The sequence below is a fragment of the Prinia subflava genome, chromosome 24, assembly GCF_021018805.1.
Source record: "Prinia subflava isolate CZ2003 ecotype Zambia chromosome 24, Cam_Psub_1.2, whole genome shotgun sequence".
Classification (NCBI taxonomy): domain Eukaryota; kingdom Metazoa; phylum Chordata; class Aves; order Passeriformes; family Cisticolidae; genus Prinia; species Prinia subflava.
In genome coordinates this window covers 5,742,664-5,766,126 of record NC_086270.1, presented here as the reverse complement: position 1 = coordinate 5,766,126, position 23,463 = coordinate 5,742,664, and the positions used below count along the sequence as shown (strand labels likewise).

Below are 23,463 nucleotides of genomic sequence, written 5' to 3'. Positions count from 1 at the left end.
AAGACAGTGCCTTAGTTTCCCCATCACTCAGAGCTTGGGCTCTGCTGCAAACCCATCCTGGAGGATGATTTATGATGGGAAAAGCCTCCAGCTACGTATTTTGATTTCCTGCCCATCCTCTCTGGCTCTGTGGATCCACGGGCCTCTGATCACCGTTATCGTTTGTAATCCACAGATGAGGCCGTGCTGCAGGCGGATAAATCCCCCCGCCAGGGCCGGCAGCTGAGAGGATCTGCCCCTGATCCCAGCACTTATTTATGGCTCCGTTCCTGCCGGCTCGGGCTCCATTACTCTTAATTACAGGATTGGCTCCGAGGAAGGGGCAGGCAAAGGCAAGGTTGGAGCTCTGGGATGTTCAGTGATGGGTTTGAGTTAAAAAATGGGGATTTTTGATGAGGTCATGGTTTTTTGGAGAAGTTTTAGGAAACTTGAGGATGCTAGGGCACCGCAAGGAGCAGGGACAGGTCGACAGCGGCCTGGAAACCCCAAATTTTTTTCCATTTATCTTACTCAGCCCTGTGCTGTCACTCTTTGAGGTGCCCCAGATTCACCCTGAGAGCTCCAGGGGCCCCAGTCCTCCCCGCAGCACCATTCCCCAATTTCCTGCCTGAAAAAGGGGGAGTTTATCCTGAAAACTGCAGGACAAAAGGGCTTTGCATCCCCCCTCCATTCACCAGCAGCTCCCAAAGGGGTCTGGAATTAGGGGAGAACCCATGGGGGTCCCAGGCAGCATCCCAGCCTGAGTTAGTGAGTCCTAATTACAGGGGGGAGTTAATGAGCTGGGGAAAGTCCTTGCCTGAGTTTTCCCTGAGGATGTGCATCCACCAGCTGTGCCTCAGTTTCCCCATCCACATAACTCCAAACACTGATTGAATTTCCTTTGTGGGGGCTCTAATCCACACCGATTTTAGCCCAGCTCCACCCTAGGACTGCGATATCCCATCGCCTGCCCTATCCCTGGGACAGGATCCGCTGGATTGGAGCCAGCAGGAACCTGATTTTAGTGAAAGGTGATGCAAAACCCTGGAGCAGCAGCCCCAGGATCTGTGGGGCCGGGACAAGGCTGTTTGCACTGAGACTTAATTCACTTCCCTGCTATTTAAACTCTCTGAGGAAACAGCCTCTGGAAATACTCACAGCCGGGCTGTAAATCTCCTAAATTGAGGAATGTAAATAATAAATGATACAGGGAGTGCGGTGCTCGGGGGTTTATGGCCACCCATCCATCTGGGGGCTGTTGGCAGGGCTGCTCAGCGGGAGCTGGGGGAGGTTTGGGTACCAGGGGTGCTCCAAGCTCAGGGCTGGGGCTGGGAAGGGCTCTGGGGGCATCCCCTGGAGCTGGAGCGAAGGGATCACACCCGAGTGGCTTCATAATTCCATCCAGCATGGCCTGGAAGAGAAGGAGCTGGGAAGACCCTGCTTGAACCAAACCTTTCTCCATCCCAGAGGCAAAATCATGGATAAACACCCCAGATTCCCCATGGATGAGCAGGGGCTGCTAATTGCACCACAAAGCTCTGCTGGAGCCACCCCAGCGGCTCCAACACTGCTCCGTGGGTTATCCCAGCTTTTTCCCTCTGTGGGAAGGGCAATCTTGGATTTTCCATCCTCATGGGATGCAACTTAAGAGACAGAGACAGCACAAAGGCAGCGTGGCTGCAGCTCCCCGGCCCTCACTGCCTGCCAAGGGCACCCCAAGGGCATCTCAAGGGCATCCCAAGGTCAGCCCCACGTGTTTCACGAGTGGGGAAACTGAGGCACGACCTCCAGCTGGAGGAGCCCAGGGTTGGTGACCCAGCACAGGGAAATGCGGGGCTGAGCAAGCACCCTCAGCTCAGCACTGGCCCGGAATAGCACCCTCAGCTCAGTGCTGGTCCAGCCCTCAGAACATCGTCCCCGATCCTTTGGGGATAAAACGCCCCTGGGAGGGGCTTTCAGCAGCCCCAGCCCCTGAGTGACTGCAGCTCCGGGGCTCAGCCTCACCCCGAGCACGGCTCCCCAAGAAACTCCCGAGCAGCATCCAACACCCCCAAAATCATTTCGTGGGGCTCAGAGCATCCTCCCCAGGCTGCCCCGCTCCTGGGACGGGAATTCCCGCTGCTCACAGCACCCCAGGGCCTTGCACAGCGCCGGGAGCCGGGATGCAAACGCCATCCCACTGCTAATTAAGATAAACCTGCCGCTGATCAATGCAACGAGTTTTAGGGCTCCCTCTTAATTAAACACTCACGGGTTCATCGATCTGCCCCAAACGCTCTCCTCGCAGCAAATCACATCAATTAGCTGCGGGCGGGTCCCGCTCGGCCGGCGCTGCCTGCGAGGGTTTTGTTTTCACCGGGAGATGGAAGCGGGAGAGGCCGAGCTCCGTCCGGGGTGAGGGGAGGACAGTGCCAGGAGGGGGGAGCCGAGATGGGGGCTCAGCTGGGGCTCGGGAGATGGCACCAGGGAGGCAGAACTGGAGGAAAATGGGATTTTTCCAGCGTGCTGACACCAAATTTAAGAGGGAAGGAGCTCCTCTGTCCCTGAATCACCCACCCTGAATCAACCACCCACCCACCTTCTTCAGACCATCCCATCACTCCAAGTTTTCCCAGTCCTTAATCCCCATGAGGAGGATGGGAGAGCTGGAGGCCGCTCTGGCTGTGCCGAGGGATTGCACGGACAGCAGGGAGCGCCTTCCCCACCACAGCTGAGAAACTGAGCTGGAAATGTGACTGCAACCTGGCTGGGGAGCACAGACCCAGCACCCTTGGAACCCAGGAACAGCAGCTCCCCCTCCTCCAGAGCAGAGAATCCCAGAATGGTTTGGGTTGGAGGGACCTTTGAAGCCCATCCCAGTGCCCTGGCAGGGACCCCTCCCCCTGTGCCAGGCTGCTCCAGCCCCAGTGTCCAGCCTGGCCTTGGGCACTGCCAGGGATCCAGGGGCAGCCACAGCTGCTCTGGCAATTCCAGCCCAGCCCCTGCCCACCCTCACAGGGAACAATTCCTGCCCAATCTCCCAGCCAGCCCTGCCCTCTGGCACTGGAAGCCATTCCCTGGCTCCTGTCTCTCCATGCCTTGTCCCCAGTTCCTCTGCAGCTCTCCTGGAGCCCCTTCAGGCCCTGCCAGGGGCTCTGAGCTCTCCCCGGAGCCTTCTCTCCCTTCCTGGAACAGTCAGGATCCCGGAGCTGTCACTGGGCAGGATCCTGGAGTAGGCAGGATGCTGCTTCTGGTTACCTGCTGCTCTTCATCCCCGCAGCAGCATCTGCACCTCGGGCTGATCTCCGAGCTCCCCCCGCGCCCTCCCCTCCCCTCCGGGCTGGGCTGCTGACCCCCCGATGGGTCATTATCCTGCAGCCGGGTGATTTCCTCCCGCACACCATATGCCCGAGGCTCGCCGGGGATTTAACTTTTCATTTCGCTGCGTTTTGAGGAGATTTGGCCGTTTTGATTCCCCACGTGCCGCGGCCGAAGATGCTGCGAGAGCGCCACGCTCCCCGTCCCTGAGCCTCCCCCCTTTCTGGGAGTTTTGGCCCCACAAAAAGATATCGGGGTTCGGAGAGAAACCCCCCAGGGCAGCGGGATGCCCGACCCATGAGGAACGTTCTGCACGGCCCCGGGGCTGATAGAGCATCCCTGGAGTTCCGGCCGCCTCCCGCCCCAGCCCCGGGGGCAGCCGCGCCCGGCTCCCAGCCCAAAGGTGCTCCAGGATCCCACATCCCCACCCCGACCCCTTTGCAGGCTCCCCCCGACCTCTCTTTTTGAGGCAGTTTGAAGCGTTTCGGCTCTGCCAACGCCCTCCCTTGCTCATGAGGAGCCCCGGGAACCGCGGGAAGCGGCTCCGCAGCCCCGGGAAGGGGAATCGGCCGCGATTTCAGTGAGAGGAGAGCACGGCTGGCTATTAAGGAGGTGCAAACACCGCTGTGAACCCAGGGACTTCATTTAATGACTTGGAAACAAGTTCCTGACCTACTTCCATCTGCAAAAACCTCCATAAAATCACAGACGGAAAGAAATTAAAGGCGCCGGGGCCTCAATCCCTCTCCAGCATCGGGTGGGGATGAGCAGGATGCAGCCCCAGCTGGGAAAAGGCCCCAGTGCAGGAGCAAAAATTGGGGTGAAAGAGGCACAAATCGGGTCCCTCCCCAGCTGGGACAATCCCTTGTGGACGCCGCAGGTTTTGGGGGCTCCTGGTGGCTGCATAGCCCCTTTGAACCCCCCTGATGGAGCTCCCAACACCTGGGACCCCTGGGTGGCTGGAGCATCCCAGGGGTCGGGATGTGGCACTGGGGACCCTTGGGGTGCGCAGGCTCCCTGGACACGGCCCCCAGCACCCACCTCCCATCCCCCGCGCTCCCTCCTCTCTCCCATTCGATCCCCCACCCCTCTCCCAGTTATTTATTTAATTTCCCCGCATCCGCCGGCGTTGCCATGGGAACGCAGCCCCGGCTGGATGCGCTCGCCTGGACGCTGCGCCTCGGGATCCCCGTGGGATCCGCGGGCACCCCAGGGTGCCGCCCCTTGGGTGCCCTCCAAGCCCTGCTCCCACACCCAAGTCCTGCCTCTGTCCACCCTGAGGGTTCCACCAGGGTGGGCTGGGAAATGCAGTCTTGGGGTGGCTAATGGCTATTATTATAATTATTACTATTATTATTAATAATAATAATATTAATATGTCCCCTAAATGCGGTGGATCAAGCCTGGCCCCTCCTGTTCTGGCTCCATCACAGGAAAGGGAAACTGAGGCATAGAGAGACCCCCCTTCCTCCCCCCAAACCTTCACGGTGCTCTGCCATGCTGGGAAGGCTGAAATCCAGGGAATTTGCTGTTCCCACATGGAGAGGGGGTGCTCCATGCCCACCTCCCGATGATTCTCACCTTGGGAGGAAGGTCCTCCTCGTTCACAACCCTAAAACAAAGCCCTGAGCCCCACCAGCTCCCAAACCGCGGGGTTTGGCTGCGTTTGGCTCCAATATCCCCATAAAGAATTTTTTTTTTTCCTCTCTTTTTTCTCCTGAAAACACCACAAATTCCTCAGGAGCAGGCTGCTCTAACTGATTCACCTCTGATAAAATATCTCCTTAACTGCGCCACGCTGTTGCATTTCTGTTTTACTGAGCTCTAACGCAGCTCCCCAGCCCTTGCTGGCAGCACCCCGTGCACGCTGCCGTGATCCCTGTCCCCCTCCTGCCTCCCAGCCAGGAAACTTTTCCGCGCCGAGGGAAAGCCGAGGCGATCGAAGCAGCTCAATTCCCTGCCCGCCCATCAGCGCTGCCCTCCCGCACCGCAGGCTGGATGTTCCCGCCGGGAATTGCTCCAGCCCCTCGGGAATTGCGGCTGCTTCCGCAGGAGAGAGCCGGGATGATCCCGTTAATCCCGGGCTGGTGCTCAGCGTCCCCCGCAGCGTCACCTTGCAGTGACCTTGGAAAGCCCGTGGTGCCCTGAAGGGGGGACAAGGGGCGGTGGCACTTGAGGAAGGGGGTGACAGGGCGCCAGGGGTGTCCCCAGAGAGGGGAATGCGCACAAGGAACAGCGCAGAGGGGAAACTGAGGCACCGGGCTGTGACCACAGTGCGACCCAGAATTCCAGTGAGGCGGAGATGGTGATCCTGCCCTGCTGTGCCTCAGTTTCCCTGGAAAAGGGTCTGATTGCTGCTCAGCACCGCACCAGGAGCACCCGCTCTCCTGGCCAGGGGGAGCAGCTCCATCAGAGTTGGTCCTCAGGGAAACTGAGGCACGGCAGGGTGCATGGAAGCTCCAGCCCTGGAGAAAGGCTGTGCCTTGAGAACACCGAGCTGGGAGCTGCTTCAAACCCATGGGAGCAGGGCTGGGATCTCTGGGGTGTGAGAGAGGCTGCTGTCCTCTCAGAGCCATCCATGCCCCCAGTCCATACATCCCATCCCACTGTATCCCATTATATCCCATTGTATCCCACTGTATTCCATTGTATCCTGTTGTATCCCATTGTATCCCATACCTCCCATCCATTCCCAGTGCCATCCCATCCCATCCGACAGCAAATAAATCCCTGTCCCATTCCAACGTGGATCCCGAGCCCTGGCTCAGCCTTGGAGGAATTTGTTCTCCCCAGGGACATCGGCCCCCAAACCAAAACCTGACAAAGAAAATCCCTGGGATTAATGCAGGACCTCCATCAGACATCCCATTGGAGACTCTCAGCAGAAGCCACTGAGAGGTGGAGCATTAATTAAAGTGAAGGAAAAATCCCTAAAAAACCTCACAAGAGAATGTGGAATCGCTCAGGGCTGAAACCTGGGGGATCTTGGGCTTTAATCCGTGGGTTTGGGGATGAAATTTAGGGAAATGTGATTTAAACGCAGGACATCTTGGGCCTAAGTCTGAGGAAACTCGAGTTTAAATTTGGAAGGTTTTGGGCTTAAATTTGGGGAATCATTGGCTGAGATCCCTGGTGGGAGCTGGGGGTTAATTTGGGGATCTAGGATTTAGGACAGCTTGTGCTTTAATTTGGGTTTGGGGTTTGGATTTGGAGATCTTGGTCTTGGATCTGGTGGATTTGGGGGTTAAATTTTGGGGGATTTTGTGCTTAAATTAGCAAGATCTTGGGTTTAAAATTGGGGGAATTGGGGCTTAAATATTGGTGATTTTGTCCTTAAATTTGCAAATCTTGGGTTTAACTTTGGGGCACTGCACAGAGTGAATAAAATGGGAATCCAGGAGAGATGTGGGGAGCCCGACTCCCTAAATCACAAATTCTGGGAATGAGACACAGACAAAGGCTGGGGTTGGACATGGGAGGGGGACGGACAGGGAAAAGCAAAGGAATGGGACAATCTGCTCCAAAAATCTCCCAAATCCCACCAGGATGGGGCAGGATGGATGCCGGAGGAGATGCCCCCACCAGCCCACCGTGGACAAAGATTGAGCCACAGGCAATTTCCCTGCCAATTCTCCCGGTTCTGTTCTTTATCCCGACATCTGGGAGAAGCCAGAGGTATTTTTCCCCAAGTCTCAACCTGTGCCTCAAAGACACCTTTAATATAATCCAACAGAGGAGAGGATAAAAGGGGATATATTTTATATATATATATATATATATATATATATATATATATATATATATATACAAAAAAATCCAATTTACTGACTTATTTAGCGCCACTTTCTGTAATCAATTCTCCCAGGGAAGAAACCCTGATTAAAGCCAAGCGCATCGCTATGGAAACCGGCATTCCCTCCTCCCACGGCCCGCTGGCTGGGAAGGAGAGGCTCGGGTGGGGAAATCTGCCTGGTAACAACCCCGTTAATGAGCCGGGGAGCAAAAATAATCCCTGCGAGCGCTGTGGCCGCGAAAGGAGCAGCCGGCGGCAGCCGGTGGGGAGGCGAAACGGCTCCCAAAATATTGATTTTTCCCTGGGATTGTTTTGGAGGAGGCGGGGACGCTCCCACGTCCCGGAGGGACGGAGGGGACATCTGGAGGTGGTCCCCGTGTGCGCCCACCCAGCGCGGCGGGTGCGGCTGTTTGTTCCAGCATTTCTCCCGTTTTTGAGCTTTAAAAGCCGGGATCAAAGGCGCAGGTCTGAGGGACTCGGCTGCCCGGCGAGGAGGGACCTGCAGGCGCAAACGGGATTTATGGGATTTATGGGATTTATGGGATGAGCCCGGTGGATTTCCCTCTCCTAGGGGTAACTCCACAACCCACGGGCACCCAGGACTCCGGGTGAGGGGCACCGCCCCCCCCGCCCCCGCCATCCTGGGCTTACATCCTGGGGGCTTTGGGGCTGGAATTTGGGGATCTTGGTCTCGGGTCTGGTGGAGTTTTGTGTTTAAATTTTGGAGAGTTTGGGTTTAAAATTGGGGGATATGGGCTTAAATATGGAAGAGTTTGGGCTTAAATATGGGAAACCTTTGCTTTAAATTTGGAGGATTTGTATTTTAAATTTGGGGGAACTTGGAATTCAATATGGGAGCAACCCCCCGTGGATGAGAATTTCTTGGAGAATTGGAAAGCTATTTTTATTTCTCCATTGAATAATGGGACCTGGGGTGTTTGGGGGTCTCCTCCTGGCTGGATGAGCACCCTGTAAGGAGAAGGTGCTGGATGCATCCAAGGCAGGGATAGAAATTCCATGGGCTGGAAGAAAATGATCGGGGGGTGGGAGTGGTGAGTGGCAGGGAAGGGCCTGGGATGTTTCCCAAACCCTGAAGGAGTGCAAAAGTCTGCCCAGGATATCTCACTATCCATTGAGGGATTCAGTAACCACCCCACGAACATTTTTCCGAAAATCATCCATCCCTGTCACGGCTTCCAGGGGTGGGAGTGGAGCCCCTCTGCCCTGGCACTGCCTCTGTGACTCAGGCAGGGTCCCACAGGACCAGAGAACCCAACCATTCCCACCACCCATCCCAGGGCTTTCCTGCAGGAGAGGCATCCAAAGGGATGCACCGTCCTATAAAACTGGAATATCTGGAGCAACTCCCTCAGCGAAGGAGCCTGTACTGCTGATCCAGATGATCCCTTTGCTGTTGATCCCACTGACACCTTTGCTGTTGATCCAAATGACCCTTTTGCTGTACATCCCAATGATGCCTTCACTGTTACTCCAAGGATCCCTCTGCTGTAGATCCCAACAATCCCTTCATTGTAGATCCCAATGATCCCTCTCTTGTACATCCTGAGGATCCCTGTGCTGTAGATCCCAAGGATCCCTCTGCTGTTGATCCAAATGATCCCTCTCCTATAGATCCCAATGATCCCTCTGCTGTTGATCCAAATGATCCCTCTCCTATAGATCCCAATGATCCCTTTGCTGTTGATCCCAATGATCCTTTTGCTGCTGATCCAAGTAACCCTTTTGCTGTACATCCCAATGATGCCTTCACTGTTATCCGAAGGATCCCTCTGCTGTAGATCCTGAGGATTCCTCTCCTATAGATCCCGATGATCCCTCTGCTGTAGATCCAAGAATCCCTTCACTGTAGATCCCAAGGATCCCTCTGCTGTAGATCCCAATTATGCCTTTGCTGTAGATCCTTAGGATCCCTCTCCTATAGATCCCAATGATCCCTCGGCTGTTGGTCCTGAGGATCCCTCTGCTGTAGATCCCAAGGATCCCTTCACTGTAGATCCAAATGATCCCTCAGCTGTAGATCCCGATGACCCCTCTGCTGTAGATCCCAGGATCCCTGTCCCATTCATCCCGGGCGCGTGCCGTGGCCACCGGCGCGTCATTCACCGCAGCCATCGGCAGCCGCCACGCGCGGGAGCTCATTAGAGACTCCTCAAACAGCCGTAAAAATCGCTTTTATTAATTGCTGCTGCCTCCTTCCACCCCCACCGCCTGCGGGAGGGGTTTTTGGGATGGGTTTTTCCAGCCCCTTTGCCGGGTGGGGGTGGTGGATGAGCAGCTCCAGGGGCTGGATCCAGCCGGGTCCCTCCCGCTCCGCATCCCTTAAGGACAAGATGTGACACGAGGTGTCGTGCCAGGGGACATCCCCAGCCCTGCTGCAGTCCCCTGCACCCAGCGGCGATGTGAGCCCGGCCCCCGGCATCAGGGCCAGCCCCACACTGGGGAAATGGGGATTTTCTGCCCAAAATTGGTTTTCCTGCTGTGACCACACAGGATGGCTTTGCCAGCCGGGTGACGGGTCCTGTCCCACCCCATCACCCTGTGGATACACCCACGGGAGGGATGAGGTTCTCCATATGAAAATATTTAGGGAAAACCCAATGCAGCAGCACCAAGGCCCGGAGACAGGGCTGGGGACACTCCCCACGTGGGCCCTGCTGTGACAAGGACACGGGAACAGTGCCCCCACCACCCCTTGGGGTCCCCCTGGGGTCCCCGCCATGGGAAATGGGGCTCTGGAGCTCTTCCCGTGTTCCCTGCTCCCTCTGCTGCCCTGCAGGGTGGGGGGCACCAACCCCACCCTCGACCCTGCTAATGAGGGCGCCGTTAATTGCCGAGCCCTTGCCCCATGTATAATTCAAGGCCCTTTGTTAGGGCCTGGCTTGCTTTGTCTGGGAAGTGCCACCTACCCACGGGACCCGACCCTGACGCCACACAACTCCTTCTGCGGGGGAGGGGGGTGGATTAAAAATAATTAGGGCCTGGGGCTGCTGTGAGGGGGGGATGGGGTTGTTAGCAGGGTTGGGGTCATTAGTGGGGTCAGCATCCCTCTGATGGAGGAGGGGATGGGGCAGGGGGAGATGGGAAGAGCCCAGAGCACCATTTCCCGTGGCAGGAGCCACAGGGGGACCCCAAAAGGCGGTGGGAGCATCAGTCCTGTGTCCAGGCCGTGGGTGCTGCTGGGCTGGGATTTGCCCCCACATTTTGAGGTGGAAATCCTCATTCTTGCTGTGGATGCACCCAGAGGAGAGGAGGGTTTGGGGCCTGTGGGTGCCAAAGCTGGGGGCAGCACCCATGTCCTGGATGGATGATTGAGAGGACCTGAACCAATGGGGCATAAGGCAGCCCCAAATCGATGAGGGGGTCCCTAAATACAGCTCCTGACACCCCAAAGTCACCCCAAATCCCCCAGATTCCCTCAGCTCCCAGTGGTGCTGGACCAGGATCAGACCCAGGCTGGGCTCGGGGGTAGCAGCCTGAAATCCAGGTGGGATGCAGCCCTAGGAGGGTTGGGAATGGGACAGGGACATCCTCACCCCCAGCGGGACTGGGGACCTGCACCCCTCCGCAGGCCAGCACCACACAAAAAGATTAAAAACATAAATAAAACTTTAATAACCCACTGGTGTTCCTTGGTCACAGCAGCACCAGGCTGTGCTGCTAAATGGAATCCCTGGGGGAGCCACTGAAAACGAGGCACGAGGCAAATTCCCAGGAGGGAACAAAGCAGGGAATAAAACACTGACCCGAAATCCCCATCGCTCCCGACGCTGCCCTGTCATCCCAGGGGGGTGGGGGGACATCCCGGCTGTCTCCCAGGAGCACAGGGTGGCCACAGGCAGTGGCAGAGCTGAGAGCTGGAGGGGACTGAGGCACAGTCAGGGTGGGCACAGGGACCCCCAGCCCCTGAGGACTCCCACGCCTGGTCCCAACCCAGCATTGTCCCCAGGATGTCCCCAGGGTGTCCTCAGGGTGTCCCCAAGGTGTCCCCAGGATGTCCGCACCCAAGCCTGTCTGTGGCACCCATGGCCCCAGAGCCACCCATCACCCACTCAATGCTCAGGTACCACCACCCACCCACAGGTGTCACCCTCCAGTGCCACCTCCAGCCCCGGGAGCCCTCAGACCCCCCCCAGCTGCTCTGTGACCACCCCAGGGGTCCCCACATGGCCACGGGGACTCGGTGCCCACCCTGTGCCACGTCCATCACAGGGCTCTGGCTGCGGCCCCACACCCTGAGCCGAGGGAGAACCGGGCCGGGTGTGGCAGAAAAGGCTCGGGGAGGGACGGACTCGCCTGAGAGTGCCGGATTCGCCTGAGAGTGCCAGAGTCACCTGAGAGTGCCGGATTCACCTGAGAGTGCCGGATTCACCTGAGAGTGCCAGAGTCACTTGAGAGTGCCGGACTCGCCTGAGAGTGCCAGCAGTGCCGAGGGGAATCGGGGAGCAGCCGGGGACGCGCTGGGAGTGGCAGCAAGGAGGGACAGCAGGGGACAGGAGCTGAGGGGGTCCCCCAGGCACAGATGGAGATGCCAGGTGTCCCCAGGGTGGGTGAGAGGGACGGGGCTGGTTCCTGAGCCTAAATTTACGGGGCAGGGAAAAGCAGAGAAAACGCAAATCTGAGACTACAAAGGGTCTGTGCAAAGCTGCTGACCCTGGGTCTGGCTGCTGCACCCACGGGTGGGACCTGGGGCCTTTCCGGGGCTGGGGGGCCCAAATCAGGGTTGGGGAACCCAGCTGCACCCCACAACCACGGCTGTCACCGCTCCTGAGATCCAGTGGGGTGGAGAGGAGGGGGAGAGGGCCTGGGAGGACGGGACAAGGACTCTCTGTGGGACACTTGCAGGCAGTGGCTGAGCACGACCACCAACCTGAGCCGTTTCCAGAACCAGAGCAGGGCAGGGTTTCCCTGAGGCTCCCACGAGCTTCAGCATTCCAGGAACCCTCCACTCCCACCCTGAGCATCCCCTGTGCTCACCCGGAGCACCCTTCACTCATCCCAGGTACCCTCTGCTCCCACCCCAAGCACCCTCCACTCTGACCCCAAACACCCTCCATTCCCACCCCAAACACCCTCCATTCCCACCCCAATCACCCTCCAGGAGCGCCCTGAGCATCCCTGATTCCCACCTGAGCATCCCCCACCTTGACCCAGCACCCTCCACTCCAACACTCCCACCCAGGCACCCTCAGCTCCACCGTGAGCTCCTCCCCTCCCCTGGGACATTTCCCACTCGAGTTTGTACCGGGGAGTCGCTGTGGGGTGGCACGAGTGTGTCCAGGGGGGTGGCACCGTTCCAGTGACATTCCCACAGCTCCCTGCAGCCCCAGTTCCCAAACTGGGACAGCCACTGAGGCCACCCCTGGCTCTTTAGCTTCCCAAATCCCATCCACCAAAGATTTTGGATTTTCCTGCCCCAGCACGAGGCCAGGGGAGGCAAATCCGCCCTGCCCCGGCTCCTCTCAGCTCCCTGGGGCCACATTCCCGCTGTTCCCAGGACACTCCGTGGTGGGAAAGGGCCCCGCTATCGATCCCGCCTTGGGAAGAGACCAGAGTGCCCCAGAGCGCTAATTACCCCTAATCAAGGTAATTAGCCCGAGGGCCGAGCAGCGGGGCAGCCCTGAGCGTGGCGGTGTCCCGGGTGTGTGACAGCACAGCTGTGACCTCGGCCAGGCAGTGAGGGTGACAGGGGACAGGACACAGCCAGCGAAGAGGGCTTTGCGGTGTCATTGTCACCGCCATCCCCTGGGCACCCCAGGACCTTCCCCAGGGTCCCCTGTGCCAGGACAGGGCCAGGGGGTGGCACTGGGGTGTCACGCCCTGTGACAAAGGTGGGAAGTCCCCTTTGGGTGGTTCCCAACCTTGCCGGGTCCTGCAGGCAGCCCCAGCTCGGCTCGGGGATCCCACTGGATTCACCCCCGGGTACCCCAACCCCCCCCCCCCCCAGCTCTTGCTTCCCAAACCCCTGGAGCTGCCGGGATGTGCTGAGCCCCCGCTCCCTGCAGGCTCCAGGAGCTGATCCCTGCTGGTGAACAGGGAACTCCTGCCCCAGGGCAGGCCCCACAGCACCTCCCATCCCAGGAAAATCCCCTATTAACTCCTGTGACCCCATGGGGACAGAGGGGACACGTCCTGTCCCAGTGCTCCCACACAGTGCTTGGGCCATTGTTTTTTTTTCCCACCAAATCTCCTTCTGCCACAGATGAGACCCAAAGGAGAGGGAAATTTTCCCCCAAGCACATGGGAGCTGTTATTAATCTTATTAAAAATCCTCTTGGGGTTTAATGTCCTGTTTGAACACGGCCTGGACTCCTCTCTGCCTGCCTCGCCTTCCCAGTTTTCCAGCCCATTACATCCGTATTTTGGAAATTGAAATAAATAGCTACTTTCAAGTGGGGAGAAGGAAAAAAAAAAAAAAATCCGTGCCAAGGGGGCCATTCTGAGCTGTTCCAAGCATCCCCCAGGATTTGGGAAGATCATTCTCTCCCCACTCAACCCCCAGCGCTTCATCAATTCCAGCCAAACTGTGACGGGGACAGGGATATCCTGGGACATCCCGGGAGGATGAGGGCTGGGGATACAGCCTGGGGCAGTGGGATGAGGGCTGGGAAGGTCCCACCCCCGGCACTCCTCATCCAGGCGCTGCCCTGGTGGATCCACAGCCACCTGCACCCTGCAGCAGGGCTGGAGGAGCTGCTGAAACATCCGGGCCCTGCGGGATTTGTGGGTTTCCCGTCCCTGCCCCTTTCCCTAAGGATGGGACATCCCCAGGCCGTGGCTGTAGCATTCCCGAGGCTGCCCAGCCCGGATCCCATCCTCACACTGGTAGCAGTGGGACACAAAGCCTTTCCCAGCCCTGGGAACAGGCACGGGGCTGGGACGGTGTCCTGGTGCCAGCTCCCAGCGTCCTCCCAAATGCCCAAAACCCACCCCGTGCCAAGGTCTGTGGGAGCTCCAGGTCAGGTCTGTAAGTCCATGTAATCCCAGGGAGGGATGTGGGTTTCCCTTTGGGAATTGAATTCCCCCGCTGTGAGTTTTGGACTGGTTGGGCCCCAAACCCTCCCTGCACAGGTTTTCAGCCCCTCCAGGTCTTTCCTGGGGTTTCTCTCTGGAGGAACTGAGCAGAGAGGAGCCAAGAGCGCCGCTGCAGAGGGAAAAAACGGTGGGACTGTCAGTGCCTCGGGCAGGGAGAGCATTCCCCAGGCTCAGAGCCTGTGAATAAAGAACACCACGAGATGTTCTTGGATCCTCCAGCCATGAATTCCCTCGGCAAACCCATCCTCTTTGCTGGAATAATAACCCAGGGCACTCAGCACCCCTGAATGCTGCCACTGTGACCTGTGTGGGGATGTCCCTGTTGTCTTCAGCTTCCAAACACGGCCCCAGGCCTGGGACAAGAGCTGACCAGAGGCAGCAGGGAAACACACCCAGAGGTAATTTCTGGCTGTGGTTGATCCCCTTCAGGGCTGAAAAAACCCTTTTCTCCCCAAAATCCATTTGCTTTGCCTCATTTCTCCTGCATTAAGGGCTGTTGGTGCTGGGAATCTCTTACACCTCCCATCTTCAAGGGGGGTGGTTTTAAACTAAAAGAGGAGAGGTTTGATGGGAGATTGGGCAGGAATTGTTCCCTGGCAGGGTGGGCAGGGGCTGGGCTGGAATTGCCAGAGCAGCTGTGGCTGCCCCTGGATCCCTGGCAGTGCCCAAGGCCAGGCTGGACACTGGGGCTGGAGCAGCCTGGGACAGGGGGAGGGGTCCCTGCCATGGCAGGGGGGGCACTGGAGGGGATTTAAGGTCCTTCCCACCCAAACCATTCCAGGTTTCCATTCCCTCAGAGCAGCCACAGACCCTGGACCTCTCAAGTGCCTGTTTTGCCACATCTCCCATCCTCGGGAACTCATCCCAGCCCTCTCCCAATGGCTTGGCAATGGATTTTGGGATGGGACAGGCACCTGCCCCATGGGCTGGCTGAGATGCTCTTCCAGGGGGACTCTCCTGTGCCAGGCTCTGCTCACCACCATCCCCTCATCCCACACCTTTTCCCCAGCCATGATTTTATTCCTTCTCTTCTTTCTGCCTAGTCCTGAAATGAGCATCATTGATTTTTTATAGTGCTAATTTTTTTCCAAACAGAAGCCACCTGGGGCTAAATCAAATTCCTTATCAGCATCCAGACATGGCTGGGGCAGCTCAGGCCCTTCCAGCAGCCAAACCTGTGAGCTCAAGAAGAAACAAGAGCCGGGTTTGACTGGGCAAGGCTCATTTTCCCAGCTCTCCATGAGCCCACCTGCTCACATCAGCCTTTCCATCCCGGGCTCTGACAGCTCCACTGTCGGGCCAGGCTGGTTTCAGTCTCATCCTCTTTATTTTCTCGACAACCCAGCCCTCTGAGACATTTATTTTCCAGTCCCCCTCGCTCCCAGCTCTGTTAAGAACAGCCATGAATGATTTAGGGAGTTCTTCAGGCGGCCTCGTTAATCCTCTTGGGTGCACATTAGCTGGTCCTGCAAATTTAGACGTACGGCGCTTTAATCGCGGTTTTAATTGCGAGCCGTGAGGCTCAGCCTTCCCAAACGCGCGTCGATAAACCTTCCCAGCCCTGCCTGCAGTGTGGATGTGCCGGAGGATGCTCACTCTCACGGAGGTCTGGGCTGGCTGGAGCCTCTCCACGACCACCCACACCCCCGGTACCACACCCGGGGAGGTGGCGGGGTGGGTGGGGTGGGGTTTTTCAGCCTTTTCAAACACCGTTCCCACCCTGGGGCCTGCTCTGGATCCTCATCCCCAGAGCACCCTCATCCCTCCGTGCCTCCATCCCTCCCTTCCCGTGACCCCCCAGAAGCGCAGGTATCGCCGCACCCATCGCGCCCACCCCTCGGAGCGGGGCCTGGGGGGCTCAGGGGGGTGGGGGACTCCCCTCGCCATCCCCGCGCTCCCGCCAGCCCCCCATTTCCATGGCAACCATGCAAATGGGAGCGCTTTCCATACTCATTAGGGAGCGGAGCGGAGCAGTACAAACAGCGGCGGCAGTAGATTACAAGCCCATTATGAGCAGTCGCACCTTCGGAGCTCTGGTAATTACACCTAATTGTGCATTTAATTGTGTAATTGAAAACCTCCATCCCAGTTCAGCCCGGGCCCCGTTGCCCCTTTGCGGGCGGGGGGATGCGGCCGGGGGCGGCCCCGGCCCCGCGGTCCCCGGGCCGAGCGCCCGGAGCCGTGCGAGGACAAAAGACGCCGGCAGATGTCGGAGGAGGGTGGCTCCCACCGGTGCTGCCGGTGGTACCCAAATCCGGGGAAATCAGGGCAGGAAGGGAGGGCGGGAGGGCCACGGAGCCCCCAGGGGTGCAGAGGGGTGCCGCTGTCACACGGGGGTGTCGCACAGGGCTGGAGATGAAGGATCGTCCTCTCCCTCCACCCAGCCCTCGCTGAGCAGAACTCCCGAGCTTCTTCTCCAGCCTTGGGGCCGGGGGTTGCATCCCCGAGGCTCCCGGTGCCCCGCGGCTCGGGGGGAAGATGGGACGGAGCCGCGGCCCCTCCCCCGCGCCCCAGCCCCGCAGGGAAGCGGGGATGCCAGGGCCGGCTTGGCGTGGCACGGCATGGCACGGAATGGCACGGCATGGCACCGCCTGGCCCCGCACGGCCCCGCACCGCACCCCGGCAGCCTGGCAGGCTCCGGCAGGCGGGAGGTGCCAACCCAGCTCTGCTTTTCCAGCCAATTAAAGGAGAAGGAGAGAAACAAAGAAGGAAACGAACCCCGGGCTGGAAGCGGCTCCCGGCTCCACCAGCCGGAGGTGGGAGCGCGGAGCGGCCCCGTCCCCACCCAGCTGCGGAGCCGAGCGGCCGCGGGAGGGGGCGAGGGGCTCGCCCGTTTGGGGAGGAGAAGGAGCCGGCTGGAGGAAAAGCAGCCTGCAGCAGCGCCTGAACGCGGCGCAGAGCGGAGACGCCAAGGGACGTGTGACAACAGCTGGACAGATGCGGCCTGACAGCTGCCAGCAGGGCATATCCCGATATCCTGATGTCCCCAAATCCCGATGTCCCGATATCCCGGTGTCCTGTGTCACTGGCACAGCCCCGGCAGCAGCGCAGCTGTCCCAACAGCCCCAGGCTGCAGAGGTGACGAGTGTTGTGCCCTGTGGCTGCCACACCCCCGTGCCCGAGCAGGGCAGTGCCACCTCGGCTCCCTGCCCCGTCCGTCCCCCTCAGCAGCTCCCATTTCCCGCACACAAAAGGTGAATCCCACAACAACGGGTCACAAAGGCGGCCTGGTGTCTCCCAGGTGTGGGAAAAGCAGGAAAACCCCGGAGTTTTGATTTTATCCCTCCTCATTATCATCGATATCTGCTTGCAGCCCCTCCTGAGGTGGGGCAGGGCTGGTGGGTGTTTGGCAAGGGGATTTTTCCAGGGAAAAACCATAAATGGAGGCAAAATCTGGCACGTGCTGCTTGTCCCCAGGACTGGGGTCACCCAGCACCCGCAGAACGGCCCCACCAGCGGTGAAGGATCTTGGAGGGGGTTTGGATGCTCCAAAGCAGCTCCCTGGGGTGTCATGGCCCAAAACTCAGTTTCCCAAGGTGGTTCAGGTGTGGGTTGGAGCAGGCAGAGCTCTGCAGGGCCCCTCAGAGCCAGGGACCTTGTGCCCAGTGGGTGCCAGCTGCACCTGGGGGCCTGGAGCCTCCACAGCATCCCCGGGACCAGGGGACAGGGGAGCAGGCTGTGAGTACTGGGAAAGCAGCTGGGGGTGAAAGGTGCCCACGAGGTGACAGAGACACACAGGGAGCCAGGGGAGTGTGCCCAGGGGGTGACAGAGACACACCGGGAGCCACGGGAGTGTGCCCACGGGGTGACAGTGGCACACAGGGAGCCATGCGAAAGTGCCTGTGGGCTGACAGTGGCACACAAGGAGGTGCCCATGAAGTGACAGTGGCCCACAGGGGGCCATGGGAAAGTGCCCATGGGGTGACAGTGGCACAAGGAGCCACGGGAGTGTGCTCGTGGGGTGACACTGGCACACAGGAAGGTGCCCATGGGGTGACAATGGCACAAGGAGCCACGGGAGTGTGCCCGTGGGGTGACAGTGGCACACAGGAAGGTGCCCAGGGGGTGACAGTGGCACACAAGGAGGTGCCCACGAGGTGACAGAGGCATACATGGAGCCACAGGAAGGTGCCTGGGCTGGGCAGGGAGGACCAGCCAGAGATGGTGGCATCTCCTCAGGGAGGGCTGGATGTCACCACTCTGCTGTTTAAGGGACACTGAGGTCCAGGCTGGCTAGGGGGGCTCAGCAAAGCCGTGCCCTCCCTGGGCAGCCCCGCTGGTGGCACGAGCTGGTCCTGCAGCCATGGGGCAGCCCCACACCCACCAGTGCAACCCCTGCCCCCGTGACTGGGCACACTGGGAGCACAGCTGTCCCCACTCTCAGAACAGAGGGCGCAGGACAGGTGGCAGGCACAGCCTGGGGGGACATGAGCCTCCCAGTGCCATCCCTATGTCAGGGGCAAAGCAGAGGAGGGGAGCAGGGATGGGCTCCCCCCGCTCCCTGTGGCTCCATCCCAAACCTCAGCTCTGCCTGGTCCAGGCATTGTGTAACCTCAGGGTGGCCTTGGTCACCCCAGGGGACGCCTGGGTGGCACTGCCACCTCCAGTCCCCTGAGCCTGGCTCAGCGCAGGGCCATGGGTGAGCACCCAGACCCCTCACCCCGGGATGAGGAGCTGGGGGTTGGGGACATCTCCCCATGGCTGGGGGCATGGAAGCTGCTGCCTCCAAAACCAGGAAGAAGCTTCGGAGAGCATCCCAAAGGATGAGCTGGGTCAGCATGAGCATGGAGTGGAAAAGGTCCCTGGTGAGGGATTGGAGCCTCTGGAGATGCCAACAGCACCAGGACGCACGGGGTGAGGGTGAAGGGAACAGTCTGACCCCAATCAGCAGCACAAAGTTCCTCTGAGTGGGAGCAGGAGCTGCTCTCCCAGCCCAGGAATTTACACCGATCCAGCCTTCCCCTGAAATTCACAGATTAACATCTCTCACATCTGCGATATCTCGGGGAATAATCGCCAACAAACCTGCCTGGGAGCTGAGTGGTAAAAAGGAATGTGACCAAAAGCCAGGAAACTCCTGCACACCTGGAAAAGCCCCGCTGGATTTGTCCTGGATCAGGTGAATGAAACAGCAAGCGAGACTTCACAGACCGGAGCGAGGGGACAGCTGGGGACACAGAGGCCATTCCCGCTGGGAATGAGGGGACCCCAGCCCGGGGATGATCCCTCTGTGCCTCAGGGCTGAGCTTCAAAGCTTCCCCACCCCCCAGCAGCAGCCCCCATTCAGAAGTGGGGACCCCTCCCCACACTCTGCTTTCTGAAGGATGAAGAATGAGCAAGAGCTGGGAAGAAAGTGCCTGTCAGCAGGATGCCACCACCATCTCCAGAGGGCTCTGGAGCCCGTTGCCGTCGCCGCGTCCATCCATCCATCACCCCCCGTCCCCGGGGACACCACGAGCTGACCCCACAGATTTCAGCAGTCCCTCCCTGCTCTCCTGGCCGTGACGAGCCCGGCACGGCCGCGAGAGCAAGTTGGAGGCTGCTGATTCTCCATTAACGCACCACCCCGCCGGGATAATTAATCGCAACCTCGCCGGCGCTGGTTTGAGCAGACCCCCCCGGATCCCCCCCGCGCTGCCCTCGCCGGCTCCTCTGGCAGAGCCTGATGAAGATTGATTCGCGGGCGGCGGCGATCGCGGCACCGGATTGTCACGAAACCCGACAATCCCGCTAAGATCGACCCTCTCCTTTCTCCTTGCCGCCACATCCCCGTGTCCCCCCACCGCGGGCAGGTGGGTCCCACTCAGGAGCGGGAGAGTTTCCAAAGTGCTGCCAGCGGCTCCAAGTTTCCCTCGCGCCCCGACTCAGGGGACCAGCACCCCGAGACACCGCGGAGTCACCAGAACGGGAAACCGCGGGCGGGAGTGAACTCGAAGGGAAGAGATTGCAGTTGGGAACAAAGCTCACACCTGCTGGAGACGCAGCCCCGGGCTCTGACAGCGCAGGGAAGGGGTCCCCATCCACCTCCCCATCCACCTCCCCATCCATCTCCCCGTCCAGCGCTGGCTTGAGGCAGGAGATGAGGGTGGCACTGCCTGTCTTTTAGCTCAGCATTTTGCCTTTTCTGTGGGTTTTTTTGGGTGAGGGTGAGGCATCCCCGAGCTGGTCCCAGCACAAGGTCACCGCCGAGGCGGCGTGGGGAGCGGTGACAGGCAGCATCTCGCACAAAGCACCCCCGGCATGCCGATGAGCCTTACCAGCTGCAGGCAGCAGAATCCCACCAGCGTGCATCGCCCGTTGCATCTCCCCATGGCTCCCCAGCCGGATCCTCGGGGCTCCCTCACCGTGGCCTCGCTTCTCCGCCGCGCTCCAGCTCCTCACCAGCCGCCCCTTGGCCACCCGGGGAGCGTCACGGGGGGCTCCAGCACCATGTCCCTCTCTCCAGCCTCCGGCCAGCCCCGCCGGCTCAGCACAGCGGCGGGCTGGGCTCGGCGCGGGGCATCGCCCCCCTTCTCCCTCCGCCCCCCGCCCCGCTACAGCCCGCTCGGGCGGCGCGGGGGCCGCGGGGCCGCGCAGCCCTGGCCGCCCATCCCCGGCCCGGCCCGGCGCGGAGCCGCCCGCTCCGCTATTGTCTCCCGCACAGCCGCGCTCCGCGCCCCGGGCGGGCGGGAGGGGGGCGCGGGCGGGGCCGGGCGGCGCGGCCGGAACAAGGCGGGACGCGGCAGCCGGCGGGGCGCGGCGGGCGGCGCGGCCGGGCGGGGCGGGGGGGGGCCGGGCACGCCGCGCCGCGCCGAGCCCTTGGCGGCCTCCGGGGGCGCGGACAGCGCGGCCCCTCCGCCGCACCGCGGCTCCCGCCTGGCCTTATCCTCATCCTTAATCATCAGTGTTTGTCTTTTAAATGGCAGATTTTTATTATTATTCTTTTTTTCCCCTCCGGAGTCAGGTGCGTTGGGTGAGACCCTGGGGAAGGGAGGCGAGATGCTCCCCGTATCACCCCCGCATCCCCCGCATCCCCCGGCCCTGCGGCCCTTGGGCGGCGCCTGGACCCGCAGCACAGGGACCCCGCCACCTCCCCTGGGGTGGCCATGCCAGCGCAGCAGCTGGGCTTGCGGGGAGGACAGATGGCCGAGCCCGGCGGGAGCGCCACACGTCCCCCCGCAGAGCCCCGCTCCGCAGAGCCCCGCTCGGCACACGCGGCTGGGGCCGGGGGCGAGCGCCGGCCGGGGGCAAGGTGCCTGGGCAGGGAGGTTGGTGCAGACAGGGCTGACACGGCCTCTCACCGCCCCCCACCCGCTCGCCTTTGTTCTGTTTTCACAGCACACCTTCGGGGACATCGCAGAGCGCGAGGAGTCGCCGGGATGCTGCTTTCCCAGCGCTTTAGAAACCTCTGGCTGAAATGCCGCCTGGCAGAAGCACTTGGAAACAGTTCGCTGCTTTTAATTTCCTTGATTTCTTAATCCTCAGCTCCGATGTTCAGAAGGAAGCATCCCCTGAACCGGCCCCACACAGCTTTAGGTGTCAGAGCATCCACACGGTATCCGAGGGATGAAGCTGCATTTGTGTGTGTGGTCCAAGCCCTTCCAAGCTTGCCAGGGCTCATCCGTGCGCGCTGCTGGGACCAGCCTGCAGCGCCTTCCACACCTGGAGCTTCTCCTTCATCCCCCACGACGGGAGTTTCTCTCCCCCTGGGGGCTGTTCCGTGCTCCCAGGAGCATTTGGGGAGGCTCGTGCGTGGCTGGAGGACGGGGCTTTGCAGAAAGCGCTTGGCTTTTGTGCACTCAGAAACACACGGAGTGCAGAGGTGCAGCGGGGTCCTCAAGGGCAGCCCTGAACCGGGCTCCTGGGAGTGGAGCAGACTGAGACTGAGTGGGGTTTGGAGCCACCTCTGTTTATTCCACCCTGGCCTGGCTGAGTGCCCTCCGCCAGCCCTGAGTGTCCCCACACCTCGCTCTGCGGGCTGCTGAGGATCCCAGCAGTGGAGCTGGGACACCCCACCCTGGGCCGGACTCCGTCCCTCCTCCCAGCTCTCCCGGCTCCAGGATCCCCGGGTTTTCACCTGGGACAGATCCCATCATCTCCATCCCATTGTGTCCCGGGCTCATGAGGGTTATCCAGGTACAGACACAATTCCAGGATTCAGCTTTTGGGCTCCTCCAGGATTTAAGCACAGCAGAAACCCAGAGCAGAGGGACAGGGACCAACCCACAGCTCAAAACAGATAAGGACCAAACCACCCCACAGCATCTCCTTGGCCATGGCCAGGCAAACCTGCCCAGCTCAACCGTCCTGCAGCCCCAAGGAGCACCAGGGAAAGGCAAAATGCTCTGATGGAAAATCATAAATCCCCATCCAACGGTGCCGAGATCCTGCCTGGCTCCTGACCAGGTGGACTTCTGCAAAGAATCAATTTTAGATTAAAAAAAGGTCAATAAAGGCTGTCATGGAGCTTCCCTGGAAGGAGAGGAGACAACTTCATCCAGGAGAGGGTGGGAAATGAGCCCAGGGCTTTGTCCTCTGCTCTGCTCAGAACCTGTCACTCCACACCCCCGCACAGGATCTGTCTGCAGTAAAAAGCCCCAGTGGCCAAAATTACAGAGAAAATATCAGGAGGAAATCAAAAAAGTGTCGGGAGATTAACTGGGAGGATGAGAAATGGGAGGGAGCCAGCAGGATCCATGCTTTGATCCCCAGCTCTGCTCCCACCAAGCCCTGTTGTGCCTCAGTTTCCCCAACACCCTGGTGAGGTCAGAGCCTCATCCCAAATCTCCTGTGGGATGGAGAAGGGAGAGGAATGCGCCCCCATCAAGGCTGAGACTCCATTTCTCTGTCACCCCACATCCATGGCGGGGTGGCAGGATGTCCCCTGTCCCCCACGGCCATCTGGCTCTGGCAGGGGCTGGATCCCACCCGGCCGAGCTCTGCAGCCCCAGGCCAGGAGGAGCCAGATGGGATCTCTTCCCCAGGTACACAAAATCCTCTCCTTCCACTGAACCCACGTGTTTAAAGTCAAAAACCATCTGTGTCTTCATGCCAGAGAGAGCTCTCCCTGCCAGGGGTATAAACAGAACACAGAGAAAACAGGTTTTTTCACTAATCTGATATTTTTACACCAAAAAGTAATTTTTTTATCTATTTGGGAAGGGCTAGGGCAGCCTGGGGACAGGGACATCCCAGTCCCAGGGTCAGGGATGTTCCAGCTTTGGGTCCAGGGATGGTCCAGCTTTGGGGTGAAGGATACCCCAGCTTGGGGTCAGGAGTGCTCCAGCCATGGGTTCCAGGGATGTCCTAGACTTGGGATCAAGGATGTCCCAGTCCTGGGGTCAACGATGCTCCAGCCCTGA

The 23,463-nt window shown here is 59.8% G+C and overlaps 1 protein-coding gene across 1 annotated transcript in view; it reads right to left on the bottom strand.

Annotated features, from left to right (window-relative positions):
• Positions 1 to 20,780, bottom strand: part of NKAIN1 (sodium/potassium transporting ATPase interacting 1) — a 32,150-nt gene extending 11,370 nt beyond the window's left edge. The window contains exon 1 of the mRNA XM_063418993.1: positions 20,380 to 20,780. Coding sequence (XP_063275063.1) covers positions 20,380 to 20,433 — 54 coding nt within the window. The 5' untranslated portion in view covers positions 20,434 to 20,780. The remainder of the gene's footprint in view (positions 1 to 20,379) is intronic.
• Positions 20,781 to 23,463: the final 2,683 nt, after the last annotated feature.